Source organism: Ornithodoros turicata, chromosome 8 (assembly GCF_037126465.1).
Source record: "Ornithodoros turicata isolate Travis chromosome 8, ASM3712646v1, whole genome shotgun sequence".
In the NCBI taxonomy this organism is placed as follows: Eukaryota; Metazoa; Arthropoda; class Arachnida; order Ixodida; family Argasidae; genus Ornithodoros; species Ornithodoros turicata.
In genome coordinates this window covers 34,505,846-34,520,994 of record NC_088208.1, presented here as the reverse complement: position 1 = coordinate 34,520,994, position 15,149 = coordinate 34,505,846, and the positions used below count along the sequence as shown (strand labels likewise).

Genomic DNA, 15,149 nt, shown 5'->3' with positions numbered 1-15,149 from the left:
CCGCATAAAAGCTGAAAACGCTACATGCAGCCGTTCATATACAGGGTGTTCTATCGCACACCAAAAAGACTTACTGCATTGTGTTACCAGGCGTGTGAGGATATTTTCCGTTTTGTAATTAAGTGGAATTAGTTTTTTAAATAGAGGGATTAGAGCCGAAATGTCACTGAGAAAGTTCGTATCGACGGACGTTCGTCACGTTCGACTTCGTATCTCTAACGGTACTTCCTTGTACTTTCGGTTTTGAAAAAAAAAAAAAAATGACGCGGTGCTTGTTGCAGACGCGCGAGGGGTTAATGTCCAGTCAAAATGTAAATGAGAACTGTGACTAGTCTTCGTTCGATAACAGGATGCTCGAGAGCGCTGTGATCCTGCGCTCATCGCGCGTCTGCGACAGGTCCCGCGTCAGTGAGGTACTAATTCGTAAATCAAGGGTTGGCGGCGGCGGTTGCTTGACGGCGTCACCTGTGACAATGAAACCGAAACTACCAAGTGGTTTTGCTTCTACAACGAGCATGCTCTCTCTCTCTCTCTCTTTGGTGGAATGGATTAGAGAGGCCATTCTTTTCTTGGCTTAGAAGTTGTCTAGATAGCCAATTGGCGTCACCGCCATTGCAGCTCCGTCCGTCAAAAGTGTTGAAGTTTCCCAATGGATTTTATGCGTGTGACGACTTTTTCTGTTTCGGCGCTAGATTTTAGCATGTTATAATACCGAAAAAGCACTGTGATCAAGTAAGTACGAAGCACTACGAAGTGATCTCTCGAAGTACAGAGCTCTGTGATCAAGTGTTACGACTGAGCATATAAAAATCATAAAATCGTGCGATGGGTTAACGTAAGTATTTTGGTTTCCATCTCCTATGCAATCATAGAATATGGTGAAGCTGCTTCATTCCATGCGTTGTATTATCTGACGACCTTTGTGATTTTGAAGCTGACGTGCACTGTGAAATAAAAATTACGAAATTGCAATGCTCGGTTGGCGTAAAAGTCACACTAATCGAAATGGAGCCCCAAAAAACTTGCACTGAAGCTGCGAGGCGTATACCGTTTTCACTGCGTAGCACATTGCATGAACCACCGCAGCATTCATGGAGGCACACGACGTAATTGCAAATGTCGAGAGCGCGGTGAAGGTGCTGTGCTGTTGAAACAAAACTCGACAGAGTTTCTCAGTTTTCCTTCACATTGTGCTTCTCTAGTTGCACGTTTTCAAGCGTGCTGTGTCACAGAAGCTCCCACAGAGACCATGTATTGTTGTACACTCGTACAACAATGCTGAGGACAGTAATATGAAACACTGAAATGTCGGAGGGCTCTCATACTAAGGTTTGCTGAAGTTTCTGCCTTTCAACTGACATTAAATATTTGTACTCGGGGATGCTGCAAGACGTCTAATAACTAGACCCCGGATTCTTAGGCAATTGCCTATTTTTTTCATGTGGTTCTAGTAGGTTCAGGTTTGAACCGCAGGAACTGGGTGCTAGGGAACATCCAGTATCGATTTCATTGTGCCTAAAATTCATATTCCTGTACTGGTGCATATTTTGGTGTAGATGCCTAAAGGTCTGATTAAACAAACAAAATCTAGAAGGCAAAGTTCAAGGACTAAAAATGTGTGTGTTATACTAAAGCCTCCAATGCTCGAAGCCCATCCCGCATATGGATAAGTTTTGCATATCGAGCAGTAAAAAGATGAGAAAAACTGCCAACTCCTATTTATGGTATTGCTCTTGTATTGTTCTCGCAGATAGAATTGATTTACTCACCCTGTTTTTGCAATTTCAGAGCTACGAGAAAAAAAAAAAATACTCACAATTTATAGTGCCCAAAATCGGGATTTTTAGCTCCTTTATGTGCGCCTAAAACAAGGTCTTTTCGTGCCTAAAAATCCATACTAACATTTGTCTTGTGTCTTTCTTGCATATTTCTCTGCAGTGAATAACCTTTGGGGCTCACACACATCTCTGATTGTTCTCTGCCTCTCTCTTGCCCTTTTTCTCCTTTTAATAGGGAATGCCTGGTTCCTCAATTCCCTTACTTCTGTGCTCTCTGCTAGACACTTACCTTTTGTGCAAACGGAGCACTCAATGAAGGATAAATCCGTACAACTTACATAGACATACTACAACTCCATCACAATTATTTCCGTTTTCTGCCAATTAAACTTTTGGTGTTTTCTTGCAACATCGAGCACCTGAGGGCACTATAGAGCATCTTTATCCCCTATCAAGTGTCCAAGCGGCTGCCTTCATGTTTCAATGAAAGAAATACTAAAAAAACAAGGAAGCTGGTGAGTAGGATTTGTGACAGTAAAACTTCGAAGCTAGGGACAATTTTCTATGTCTGTGTGTGTATTTTTGTTGTCCTTACTCTTGAAGTTTTACTGTAATAAATTCATGTCCCTGTTTAGAATTTTGTAATCACACATCATCAATTTGAGTTCGTGAGCACTTGGGACGACCATCTCGAATTTAACAGCTGTATAGCAGAAGACCCTTCTTCATATTTTCTGATTCCAAGTGTTGATGATGCTCACTTACTTAGGGTGTTATGGCATTTAAAGTGTCGCTTGTGTTGGGCAGTTGCGTTGTCGTTATTTTTAGTTCATCTATCGCGTTCTCAGTAGACTGATCACTTTTAAATGGAAAGTGTACATACGTACACATGTTTGAATTTGCTCCACAAATAATATTATTTCTACTTGCAAAATTGAAGGAAACAGTCATTTTGCAGCTTCTAAACACTGCTTGCCACAACATTGTTACAATTGTGTTGTGGTTATAATGTGCATTTAGCTTTGGCACACACTGGTACTAAGGTGGTATCTAACAATGCTGGTAATGCAAATGCAATCTAGACTGGTATCTAAAGCAAATTAATCTTTATAGAATACCCCAACACACCTCCTGTCCTCCAAGGGCTCTCGCATATATTGCCCTTGCTGCTGAAAATGAAGACTGCACCCCCTGCTGGGAGGCGCATTCGTGCACCAGAAAACCTGCTGTGTTTGTGTGAGCGCACTGCAGGGTTTGGGCACTTAAACCCTAGCTGTGCATGGAAGGAAAACTGCAACAAGTGCTGCAATGCAACTGGTGACACAGGATCATTTGTCAACCATAGTGAGGAGACTTGTTCTGGAGGAAAGTCATATAAGTGCAGGTGTTGCCAGGAACCATTCAAGTGCCCACTTCAAGCCATGAACCTCGGTATTTCAATGGGCTGCATCACTTTGCCAAGAGAAGACAGGCTTTTCAAGTGCAGGTTCTACTGCCGTACTGCTCTGAAAAAGAGTTCCGTGGAACAGGATGAAATTGAAATACCTGCAAGCGCTGCTGAAAGCATCATAATGCTACTGAGATGGATGTGGGTAATTTTGGAGGATGAAGGATATTGTGACCTATTTGTTAATTTGTAATTTTTGGCAAAACCTGTTTCAGAGTGCTGATGTTATATGTATATCTAATTCTTGTATAGGTAGCTCACTTTATAACACTGAGGAGTGTTGACGTGGTATAAAACGCAGGGTAGACAGGACGCAAGTGAGGAACACGACAGGACAAACACTCATTCTGTCGTGTTCCTAGCTTGCGTTCTGTGTTCCCAACGCTTCACTTATGACACATTTGCTTTTTGTCCAGTCAAACAATTCAATTTTAAATGTGCTTGAATGCTTTGTCAAGTTCACTGTTTCACTTCACCGTCACTTCCGAACTTTCATATTTCTAACCATGTCTAAAAAACAAGTGCTTCTTGTTCACTGTATGGATATGGAACCATTGATGTGTTGGCATACCAGAATCTATGTAGCTCAACTCTGCAGCTCTTCTTGCAAAATATGAGTGCGCCGAGTAAAGCCCGCGTTATTTTTTTGGTGCAGAGGGGGATCGCAATGCTAAGAAACCTATAATTTAGATTTCCAATACTCTACTTCCCTCCCTCTCTCTCTTTCTCTCTTCTCCCTAGAACACACTCCGCCCGCAGTGTCCCTGGCGTCCCGTTATGGCCTGGCGTGGTCGTCGCGGTTAGCCAGAGCTCCCGGCTCGTTTCCTTGCAGATTCTGCGCGTTCACATCGAAACAGAAGGCCACCGTCATAGTTCACGAGCGGACACACACGGGGGAGAAGCCGTACAAGTGCAAGTTCTGCCCCTATGCAACGGCGCAGCAGAGCAACCTGAAGAAACACGAGCGCAAGCACACGGGGGAGAAGCCCTTCCGGTGCAGGTGGTGCAGTTACGCGACCTCTCGGACGGAGTCACTGAAGGTCCACGAGCGGAAGCACACGGGAGAAAGGCCGTACAAGTGTCGGTGGTGTGACTATGCAACAGCACAGAGCTCAAATTTAAGTTTGCACGAGAAGAAACATTTTCAGGATGCAACGTGAACTGAACTCGTAACACTGTGTGTGTTCACATCCCTGTGCTTATTTATTATGTGTGTGTGTGTGTATCCTTTGATATGGAGGTAGATAAAAATTAGTTTGCGTGATAAAAATTGGAGCGTGTTTGTATTTGTCTGCTGGAATGTCGGGATCATTTTGCTCTCGGTCAGGAAGGCACTGTGCAGCAGAGTTCTGCAAGTGTAATGCAGTAAGGTAGCGCGAGGCTTTGTAAAAGGTGACGTGTGTTGTCTGAAGTCAGCTGACATTGTGCTTCCGCCTGTCTGCATTAGCAGCACTTTTCAAAAAGTTGTCCTTCGGGTCACTCAGGCTAACTTTTCTGTGTAGGCTTCTTCGCCCTTTTCTTCCTCTTTTCCATGCCTCTTTCCCATTTCTTCCCTGTTTTCAGGCTTCTTCCCCTTTTCCCATTTCTTCCCCGCTTTTTTTTTCAGACTTCTTTTTCTGTTCATGTCCCTGTTGGGTAGCTAGTAGATGTCAATTTTCGTACAAGTATACAGCTAACGTGGAAAGGGGGAAATTATTTGTTCATATCTCGCTTTTCTTGATTTGGAGTTGCCTTTCAGTCTTTACCTTCATGGTCATTTTTAATAACTAAGAAGTGCAAAAATAGGTTTTGAATGGAAACTATTTTTGAGCTGAATCATGCGAGCGGCAGTTGGCACTTGGTCGTACACACCAAAATTGGGACACTTCATGTATCTGCCATTTGGGTTCTACATGCAAACATCGCTGTGTGGAGTCATATAGTGTTTTTACACGATTGCAGCTTGGTGCCTCCCAGCCTTACGGCACATTCCACATGATGCAGCACATGACGACTCGTTCTCTTTCTCTGTTGCAGGAATGTTAGAGGATTTACTACGTGTTCAAGCACCCCACATAGTGTTATGTATTAACTGTGATGCACAAGAGAAGATTGCATCTCGTTACAAAATACTGTTCATCTGCAATGTGTGGCAAAGGGGATAACCTTGAAAGAATTGCTAAGAAGCAAGTGAGCCGGTGACCAGAATACATGACGGTAAAACCCCCCCCAAGACTATGGGGTCAACCAAAAACTGACAACCTGCACGCAAGTGACAACTTTTTCCTGCATGAAAGATTGCATGCTGGAGGAAGGCCATACAAATGAAGTGTTTGCGTGCATGTAACAGCAGGGGCTTCTGACATTGCACAAGAGGATACACATTGGGAAGAAGCAGTACAAGTGTTCTTGGTGCAGCTGTGAAACACTGTACAAGGAAACCTTGCAAGCACATCAGACAAGACCAGATGCAGTGAAGAAAACGCACAGACATTGCTGGTGTACAAGCACGAACAGCATGCCGCCTTTTGTAATGCACGCATAACACAGCAAGGGGAGTGCCCAGGATAAAGAAATTTATGCTCGAGTTTTTGTCTCATCTCCACGCTCTTTATCTTTCCTTTTTTTTCTGCGAGGAAGTACTGCTTGCAGAGAGATTCTGAAGCAATTTTACTCGAGTACACACTATGTAATTTGAATCAGTTGCCCTGTCGTTAGTCTAATTCTGATCTCTGAACTGTTCAATTGCTGTTATCTGTTCATTTTTGGATTATGTGGATTATTTCCTTTCAGGACAATCCAGTATCATCTTATGACTACCCCATGTGGCACTCCTAATGTTGCAATACATTTATATTTACATCCGAGCAACCATGTTTTTCATTAAAATTGCTTAGACTGTGTGGCCCTCATGTAGGCGGTTGTATTTGTGCATGCCATACAACATCTGTAAATGCTGCCGAGGATGAGAAAGGCGTCCTGTATGACTTCTCATAAGTCCAAGGGTTGCCAGCCTCTGAGGTGCATGTGAGAATGTTGTCGTGTGCTTGTACGATAGCAAGGGAGGCATCAGTTCTTTATCCTACTGTAGCATGAACAAAGCAATGAGGATAAAAAATTTAATCGGTGAGCTCGTTCTTTTGGAGGCTGTTACTGCAAAGTCTTTCAGCGTCGGACACTTGCTCTATGATCAATTTTACAAAACGGAGTCAGTATATGGGCAGTGTGGCATCAAGTGTTATTCCTCATGACATCAGGGCCATTTCAGCACATCAGTAATAGTGCTTTGTAACTGGTTTATACAAGTAGGGTAGCCGCATGAGAGCTGTGCCAGTATTTGCAATGAAACGTTTGCCATAGATCATAAATGAAAATATCGACAGTTGCTTGTACCATTATTTCCACCATTATTCCATCCTGAATGATGGAGGCCAAATTGCTGAACACGGTTGTTGTTGGATGTGGCGTCTTGGAAGCTTTCACTTTTGTGGGCCTTGTGCTTTTGAAGGGGCACTAAAATGCAAAAACAACTTGTTGTCAAATGAAATTCTGTGTTTCTATTGGTATAGTGCAAGCAAAGTTTGTTCACACAGCGCTACCGTTTAGGAGAAAAATGCAACGAAAATAGAGCCGTCTTGGGCGGCAACCAAAGGGATCCTCGGGAAGCAAAGATTGGAGGCATCCAATGAGACAGCAGGAGAAGATCTATGCCTATCGTGTGTGCATGGATTTGAAACAGGGACGGTCTCAGTGTTCTGTACACGTGTGGCATGACTAGCATTGCTGCATCTTTCAATACCGATTTACTGAATTGTAACACACAACAGTTATCACGGTCACTGACAACAATTATATTCACGTCCTTCGGACAGCACCACCAGTCCGCTTCGTAACTTGCACTTTTTTTTCGCCGGAACTGCACCATGGCGTGGCACGCGCGTGAACTAAAGGCACCCGATGTATACCCGATGTATACCCGATGCACACCCGATGCACACCCGATGCACACCCGATGCACACCCGATGCACACCCGATGCATACCCGATGCACACCCGATGTATACCCGGTGCACACCCGCTGCACACCCGATGCACGAGCTGAAGCGACGTTCATTGCTTAGTGCCGAAGCAAGAAACAGTCCGGCATAATTCTGATTGTAGCTTGGTAACGGAACCAAAGTTTTGCATTATGACAACGAGCGCGAAATTAACGTAGCGTCCAACATAATTTGAAGTGAACTTGTTTTTGCACTTTAGCGCCCCTTTAACTTGACTTACCCATTCTCACAACAACAGTGACTCTGTTGCTGCTTTTCCAGAGCTGCTCTTCAGAGTACTTCCTCAAACAACAACTCTTCACCCGTTGACAATCGCCGGGAATGCATCGGACACGTCGCAGGATGGCTACAAGTGCAGATTCTGCTCGTTCACTGCCCGGCAGAGGGGAAACGTTATCTCGCACGAGAGGCGCCACACGGGGGAGAGGCCGTACCAGTGCCGTTTCTGCCCCTATGCCACGGCGCAGCAGGGAAGCCTCAATTCGCACGAGAGGATACACACGGGCGAGAAGCCGTACAAGTGCCGGTGGTGCAGTTACGCCTCACCCAGGAAGGAAACGGTCAAGATACACGAGCGGAAACACACCGGCGAGAAGCCGTACAAATGTAGCGTGTGCACTTACGCGACGACCCAGAGGTGGAACCTGAAGCTGCACGAGAGGAGGCATTTGCGGGAGTCCACATGATGTTTCTTTTTTCCTCCTTTTTCTTCGCCCTTCGTTCTGCTACAGCTACGTCGACGTTTATGCCTTGCGGAAGAGAGACATGTCGAGAAAGTGTTAGGACTCTCATTGTGGTGTTAGCCAGCGTGGATCCAGAACTTTGAGGATAGTTAGTCAGCCGGTGGCTGTTTGTATAATTGATGATATTGTGATCGTACTGCCTGTCAACATATTGGGTGCCAACGTACAGTGTGTCAGTATGTCATAATCCTGATAGTGCACGTTAGTAGTGTCAGCTTACATAGAGATATTCTGTTTATGACTGCATTAATGACCCGCTTAAGTCTGTGAGGACCTGTGTAGTACAGACGTGTGGATTGAAAGACTCTAGAACGTCTGGCTGATCCATTGGGTGTGGGTACATATGTTCCTGCGCCGAAGGCAAGGAACTTTTTTCAGATTGCCAGGATTTTATTAAGTAGATCCCCGAAATTATGATAATGAAACCACCAGTCCATCAGCTTGCGGATGTAACCGCCTTGAGTGTAATTTATAAAGAGCAGCAGTGTTATGTCAATTGCGAAAACTGCCTTGCTTTTCTTGTAATTTTCAAGTACAAACAATGTGTCTTGTAATTTTCAAAAATAATTCATTTTCAAAGTTCCTCGTTATGGTCACATCTTCACGTTACTATAATTTGCGCTATCGTACTGGAAAGGTACTTCCAACAAAGGTTTCTTTATGTATTGGAAACGCTTTGAGTTTTAAAACCACAAAGCCATTTGGAGGTTCCATCTCCTCTTTACTTGGCGTTAAGGCTGACAACTATATGGGATAGGGAATTTGGACTTGAATGTTTTGTGCTGTCAAATATCGTTGAACATGCTATATTCCAGGTAGTTTAAACAAACTTAGTGGTATTGTTCCTCAAATGCAATGCATTTTCATTACATTTCGAGCATTTAATTATTGCAGTGTTCCTACATTGTTTTGTTCGGGCATTTTTTAGAACTGTATTCTATCAGTAAGTATTGTGGGATTTTTCTGTAACCCCATGAAGGTCATAGACCCGACATGCCGCAGGAATCTTCAGGCACTTTGTACACACAGAGGGATGTTTATTCCTTACGTCATAGCCTTCTCTGCTTGGCTGTAGCCCCAGTCCAATGTGAAATGCTTCTGGGCAGTGCCTCAGTGATGACCGCTTTCCATAGCCCGTGTTCTTCCAATGCTGACTGTACCAGTGCTATTGTTCCGAGAGTTTGTTGTCCTTGCAGGAGGTTTATAAAAAGCTGTGCATAAGAAAGGGGGCACACACTGTGCTGCTTGCAACAGCTGTCATATAAAGTCTGTACCTTTTAAACTTCAAGAACCTCTCCTGCCAGTGCCTGTTTCTTGAACAACTATGCACTAAACGATTTTACACATACTGATGGAGTGCCTGTGTTCTGTATCACTCATTGGGAACCTCGAAAAATACAAACGTGAACGTCAGTAATTCCGACTTGTTTGCATTTTGCATGAATGCACATAACCAATACTTACTACATCTAAAACCAGTGCTAACTAGTGGAAACCAGTTTGTAATTGACGCTTAGATTAACGTACGGTTGCATGAGGATAGTGTTACAAGGAATAATGCACTCTTCCTGTACTGCACGACTGCGTTCATGCTAAAGTAATCTGTCATTATACTGCTTCCTCTTGATCAATGGCACAGCACATGGTATATGCTATGCCTTCTTTGTAGCATGTTTTGTTATTTATGTGCTGTGCCGTTGTGAGTACGGCTTTGTACTGTCAGTACGGAAACATACTGAAGCACTCCATAGGATGACTTGTCAGTTGACTGTGAGTGTGCGTTGCTGCTTACAGGGGTTGAGGTGCAGAAAATCACACAAAGGCAAGAATTGGCATTAGGCCCCTAAGTTCTTCAGGAAGCCCTTAAAAATTTAAGACCACTTTTGAAATCAGGATAGCACTTCTTACTTTATACCTGGTTTTGAGGAATAGAGTACTAATTAGGGGGTGAAATTGTTAAGGTTTCACAAATCCTTAAAACTATACATCTTGGCGTGCACTAATTAGAAGCAGCAGCGATGCTGCATATCACCTTGACCGTTTCTTACTGTCGTTCCTTCTGCAATCTTACAGGCATCGACGCACCGACTTCAGCCGAAAGGCCCCTTCAGCATTCTCCGCTACCTTCAGCAGCGCTGATGCCTTACTCGAGACCACGTCGCGGGAGGTACTGCACCCGACAGGAGGTGGTTATCCACCAGTGCAGGTTCTGCCCGTTTGCAGCGAAGCAAAAGTCGAACCTTGAAGCGCACGAGAGAACGCACACAGGCGAGAAACCCTTCAAGTGTAGGTTCTGTCCGTTCACGGCCAGGCAGAAAGGCAATGTGGCCACGCACGAGCGGAGACACACGGGAGAGAAGCCCTTCAGGTGCAAATTCTGTTCATACGCGACTGCACATAAAGGGAGCATTTCGGTGCACGAGAGGAAACACATGGGCGAGCATCAGTACAAGTGCCATTCCTGCAGCTACACGTCGTCTTGGGAGAAATGTGTCAGGGCACATGAGAGGAGCCACGGTTTAGGGAGGCTGTTCAGGTGTGGTTTGTGTGGGTACGAAACTAACAGGGAATATAACCTCAAGTTACACGAGAGGACTCATGTACAGAGTAATGTCTAAGCACCCTTTGTCAGTGTTTTTCGTTAAAGTGCTGACGTGTGCTCCAACGATGTGTTTAAAGTGCGATATAGTCAGAGGCGGATCCAGGATTTTTTTAGGGGTCCCGATAGGCATGCTACATATACTAAGATCAGTTGAAGCGATCGGTGACGAGAGAAATTGAGTGGTATCGGTACATCAGGACACCCCTCTACGCTAGATCTGTAGTGGATATGGTGAGGAGGTGTGGTTTGGAAGGTCACTATTGATGTGGATCAACAGTTGTTGCAGTTTATTGTGTGTAACAGTGCAATGTGTGCATATAGTTATTGGGACAAGGCAATGTTTTTTGTTTTGTTTTCCTGTAAAGCACAGTTGGTAATACACGCATCTTTAGCACTTAATCAAACTAGTCATTGTTCATCAGTGTTTTTGAACGGAATAAGTGTCTGTCCCTATAGATTCACCCAGAGTCCCGTAAGAAGTGTCTGGTGATTAGAGATGCATTTACACGCCTCTGTGGCAGAGCGGGAAAGCATTTGTATGCTGCAGGTTGGTTGCATATTAATGTTTCTTGTCACGGTAGTGCAGTCCAAGAAAGCTGCCGACTATGCCTTGTCGTTATTGATGGTTCACATGCTGGCAACAGTGACAAAAATGAGCCGTCTTCATTGATGCACATCTTGTAGATTTGCATTGAGGTGTCAAACCTTATGTCCTGGCAGATTACATATGCTGTACTTCTGTTTCAACTTGGGGAGGAGTTGGCATTTCTTAGTACACGTTATGCTTGAGCCTTCTTGTATTGACATACAATGACATACTATGAGTTAATGCAATTGTGCTGCACAGACAGAGCGTACACCTGCTTCCTACACAAAATTTCAGCAGCATAATCCTATTGTGTCTATGGCAGTATTGAGGTTCAAATGTCTTCTGATATGTGCAGTACACTATGACTTGGTAGCTGCCTTACAAGTAGCCACATTTGGTAAGCAAAAAACAAAAAAACATAGGTCTGCTAAGGGCAAAACTATTGGCATCTAGCACATGTCCTGCATTGCTAACATCTGTTGCAGTTTCCAAAAATTCACGATGTTGTGGTAAATATAAACCAAGTATTTTTATTGTCTTGAGCCAGGATTTCTATTGTCTTGCAGGGTACTCAAGAGATGTGTCTTGGTTGCATACCATGGATATGCTTTCATGTTTTTACATAAGGTGCTTTGCTCAAAAGCTACAGTGTGTTCTGGCAGTGGCAAAATGGTGGAAGTCTGGGCTTGTTGGTATCCAGACGTAGCAAAAGTAATAACAGCATGGAGGCAGCACACAGGTTACCTTTGTTACGCCTGGTGGTGGCTTTGGGAGACCACATTGTAAGGAGAGTTGCGCTGTATGGTACATGTATATACTGCTAGCTATGTACTTTTGGTATTAACTTTGAGTGAGACTAAAACAAGTTGCCAGAAGCTTGTTCTTCCTCATCTTTGCCGCATAGTTTACTGGAAGGTGTCAAAATGGATTTGGAGGATTGTTTTGCATTGCAGAGATACAGTGTTTTGCTTGCCAATTTTCTGAATGAGCTTTCCGAACTGCTACATTCACTTTGCTTCTTCTGTTGATGTCAGGACTCTCTTGTGACCGATAGAGGTGTAGTTTCCGAGCAGACGGAGTGTATCGATGGTAGCGTGTGTGAACACAACCTAAGAGGGGTACCTCTTTTCAGAACTCTCATAAAAGTTGAACAGACATGGAATAATCTGTGGCTAAACTGGTAGGCTAATTCCCGTTACTACATACCCATATGTATGTCTTCCTGCTGCTGTGATAGGTAAAGCAGGGCTCATTTAGTATAAACTGCATACCTGAGCATTTGCATAGTTATTGTACATTCAGCTATTTATGCTGTTGCCACCAGTTGAACATTGTATTCAACTGGGATTAGAGCTAGATGTGTCATTTCTGTTTCATGTGAAATGGTGTTAATATCTTGTACATTCCACTAGTGACAGAATTTCCATTATCACAGCTGTTACCAGTGCACTTGAGTATGTCGGTCTGTCTTTATATAGCTGTATGATGTGTTAACTTGTTGCCGATTCTTATCTGAATCAACAGTACAGTGACTATAAATGCAAATGTGTTGGTTTTCATGTCTGCTGGACTAGTGAAGCATTTCCTGTGGTGCATAGTCGTGCTGATTGATATGTAATTTTTGTGTAAGCCTGCCACCGTGTACAATAAATAGATTTCTAAGCTTATTATCTCTGTTCCTGGATAGCGATGAGCATAACAGGCAACAGCAGTATCTTCTCCTTGTGATCACTAGCTGCTAACTTAGTTATTGCAAAGTGTTCCAAGATAAAATTTCTCAAGCCCTCGGCACAGTGCAACTCTGTCAGCTGCATCCACATAGTTATTCGCCGCAATCTGTTTTGGTCTGTATCTCTTGCATTATCAGTTTTACCTAGGTGCAGAAAAGATATGACCTTTATGTCTGTAAACTGTAGGAGCGTTCTAGCATCAGCTCTGAAAGTTATTTTCGCATCACATTACTAGGGGGCTCTAAGATTTGCCTTGCTCAGTAGAAACTTCACTGTAACACCCTATTTATTAAACCATTTTCTATGTTTCTTTATACTTGACATCTTGTTTAACTGGCAGGAGAGCGTTTGCTCCCCTAACTGCCATTTAAACACAAATTATATTGTTGCAATCATTATACATAGTGTTATGTATTGTCCTCTATTATGATTATTATTATTATCCTGCTACGCATATAAGTACACCCTCTGATCCCTTATCTTCCTTCCTTTCAGATTCACTTTATGGCATTGCGCCAAAACAGCCAGAGAGGCGTTTCAAGTGCAGGTTCTGTGATTACGCGTCGAAGAAGAAAGGCAACGTGAATGCTCACGAAAGAGTCCACACAGGGGAAAAGCCGTACAAGTGCAGCTTTTGTAGCTACAGGGCAGCGTATCGAACGTGTGTTGCCGTCCATGAGAGGGTACACACAGGAGAGAAGCCCTTCAAGTGCCAGTACTGCAGCTTTGCCTCCAAAGATCGCAGCAACCTCCGATCGCATGAACGACTGCATACCGGTGGTCCGACATACAAGTGCGGGTATTGCGACTATGAAGCCAACAACATGCGAGGGCTGAAGAGCCATGAACGAAAACACGAACGCGGTGATGTTGTGTTGCTACATTACGGACCAGACCATAGCTAGACAAACGCTGTGACGTGCTTTCTTACGATGTCCCGACTCACCTTGCAAAACAGTCGAGCCCGTTTATAACGATGTTGACGGGAATGCGAAATGCGATCGTCATATCAGGGTATCGTTATACGTGAACTTTCGCGAAGTCGCCGGTCGGGATCACGTCAACGAAGTTAGAACGGTACCTCCGCTGAACACGCACTTTTGCTGAGAGCATGAAAGCTCTAGATTGACGCGGCAGCTTTGTGTTGAAAGCTTTTCCAAGGACAACATAACCGCCGATACCGCATGAGGCTCCGCACGTCTTGAGATCGACGGCTTCGTCCACTGCTCGTCAAGTCGTCATCATCGTTATCATTGGAATTCCGTTGTTGCCCTTTTAAACCACGAGTTGTCCACGTGGTAATTCGTAATCCGTTGACACATGAGTGGCCACGCGGATACGGTGTGGAGAGGGAGAAGCATCCTCTACCTCTCGAGAGCGCCCCCAAAGTCGCGCGCGCGGTTTATGCACCGCAAAACACAGCGCGTTCCTCACTTTAATGCTCATGCAGGATGAGGTTCTTCAAAAAATGTACATAAACATGTAATGTCAATTTACTTCTGAATAATAAAGTGTGATGAATTTCTGCCACCGTCAGGTCATAGGACTGCCTGCTAGGTCATACAAAGCTGTGAGCTTGTACACTTGTAATTTGTTGTATACTTGTATTTGTGTCACCTTGTACCAACTTATTCGGGCAGTTGAAAAATTTTGGTAATTCTTGAGAATTCCTTTTAGCCATTTGTTCTAATCATGCGGAGTTCTCTCTCTCTCTCTTTTTTCTTGCATAACGAAATTTATTCCTTGCATGAAACGTGTGCTGTGTCATACACTGCAGAAATAGTTTTTTCTAGAACTTGGCATTTTTTTGCACAGATTGAGTGTAGCTGATTACTGTGTTGTCGACCTCCTAAGCAGGATAGAAAATTTAGGTATTTCTCATCAGTTAGAACATACCACTTTTCTGCTACTTTCAGCAATTCTGTGTATAATGGAAACAAAACAGATGCTTGAAATTTTATGTGTTTACTCTCCGTTGTCCACGGTGACCACGAAAACACCACATCCTAGACAAAGCCCATGTTGTCTATATAAAGCCTGCTTCACAGTAAAATTAACCTGTTATTCAGGCTGTATAGTGCTACTTATTTTATTAACAAATGTGTAAATTAGAAAAAAAAGCTTTTTTTGCAAACGTTATTTTTTTCTTTTTTTTTTACTGTGCACCACCTGATTTACATTTATGATTCACTTTAATTATCATTTCGTTTTATGTTATTTCTT

At 43.6% G+C, this 15,149-nt stretch overlaps 1 protein-coding gene across 1 annotated transcript; it reads left to right on the top strand.

Moving 5' to 3' along the window:
* Positions 1-350: 350 nt before the first annotated feature.
* On the top strand, positions 351-14,456 carry LOC135367585 (zinc finger protein ZFP2-like). The gene is made up of 5 exons (XM_064600875.1): positions 351-408; positions 3,901-4,381; positions 7,501-7,926; positions 10,079-10,172; positions 13,304-14,456. The coding sequence occupies exons 1-5, from the start codon at positions 351-353 to the stop codon at positions 13,829-13,831; spliced, it is 1,587 nt and encodes a 528-aa protein (XP_064456945.1). The 3' UTR covers positions 13,832-14,456.
* The last annotated feature ends 693 nt before the right edge of the window (positions 14,457-15,149 follow it).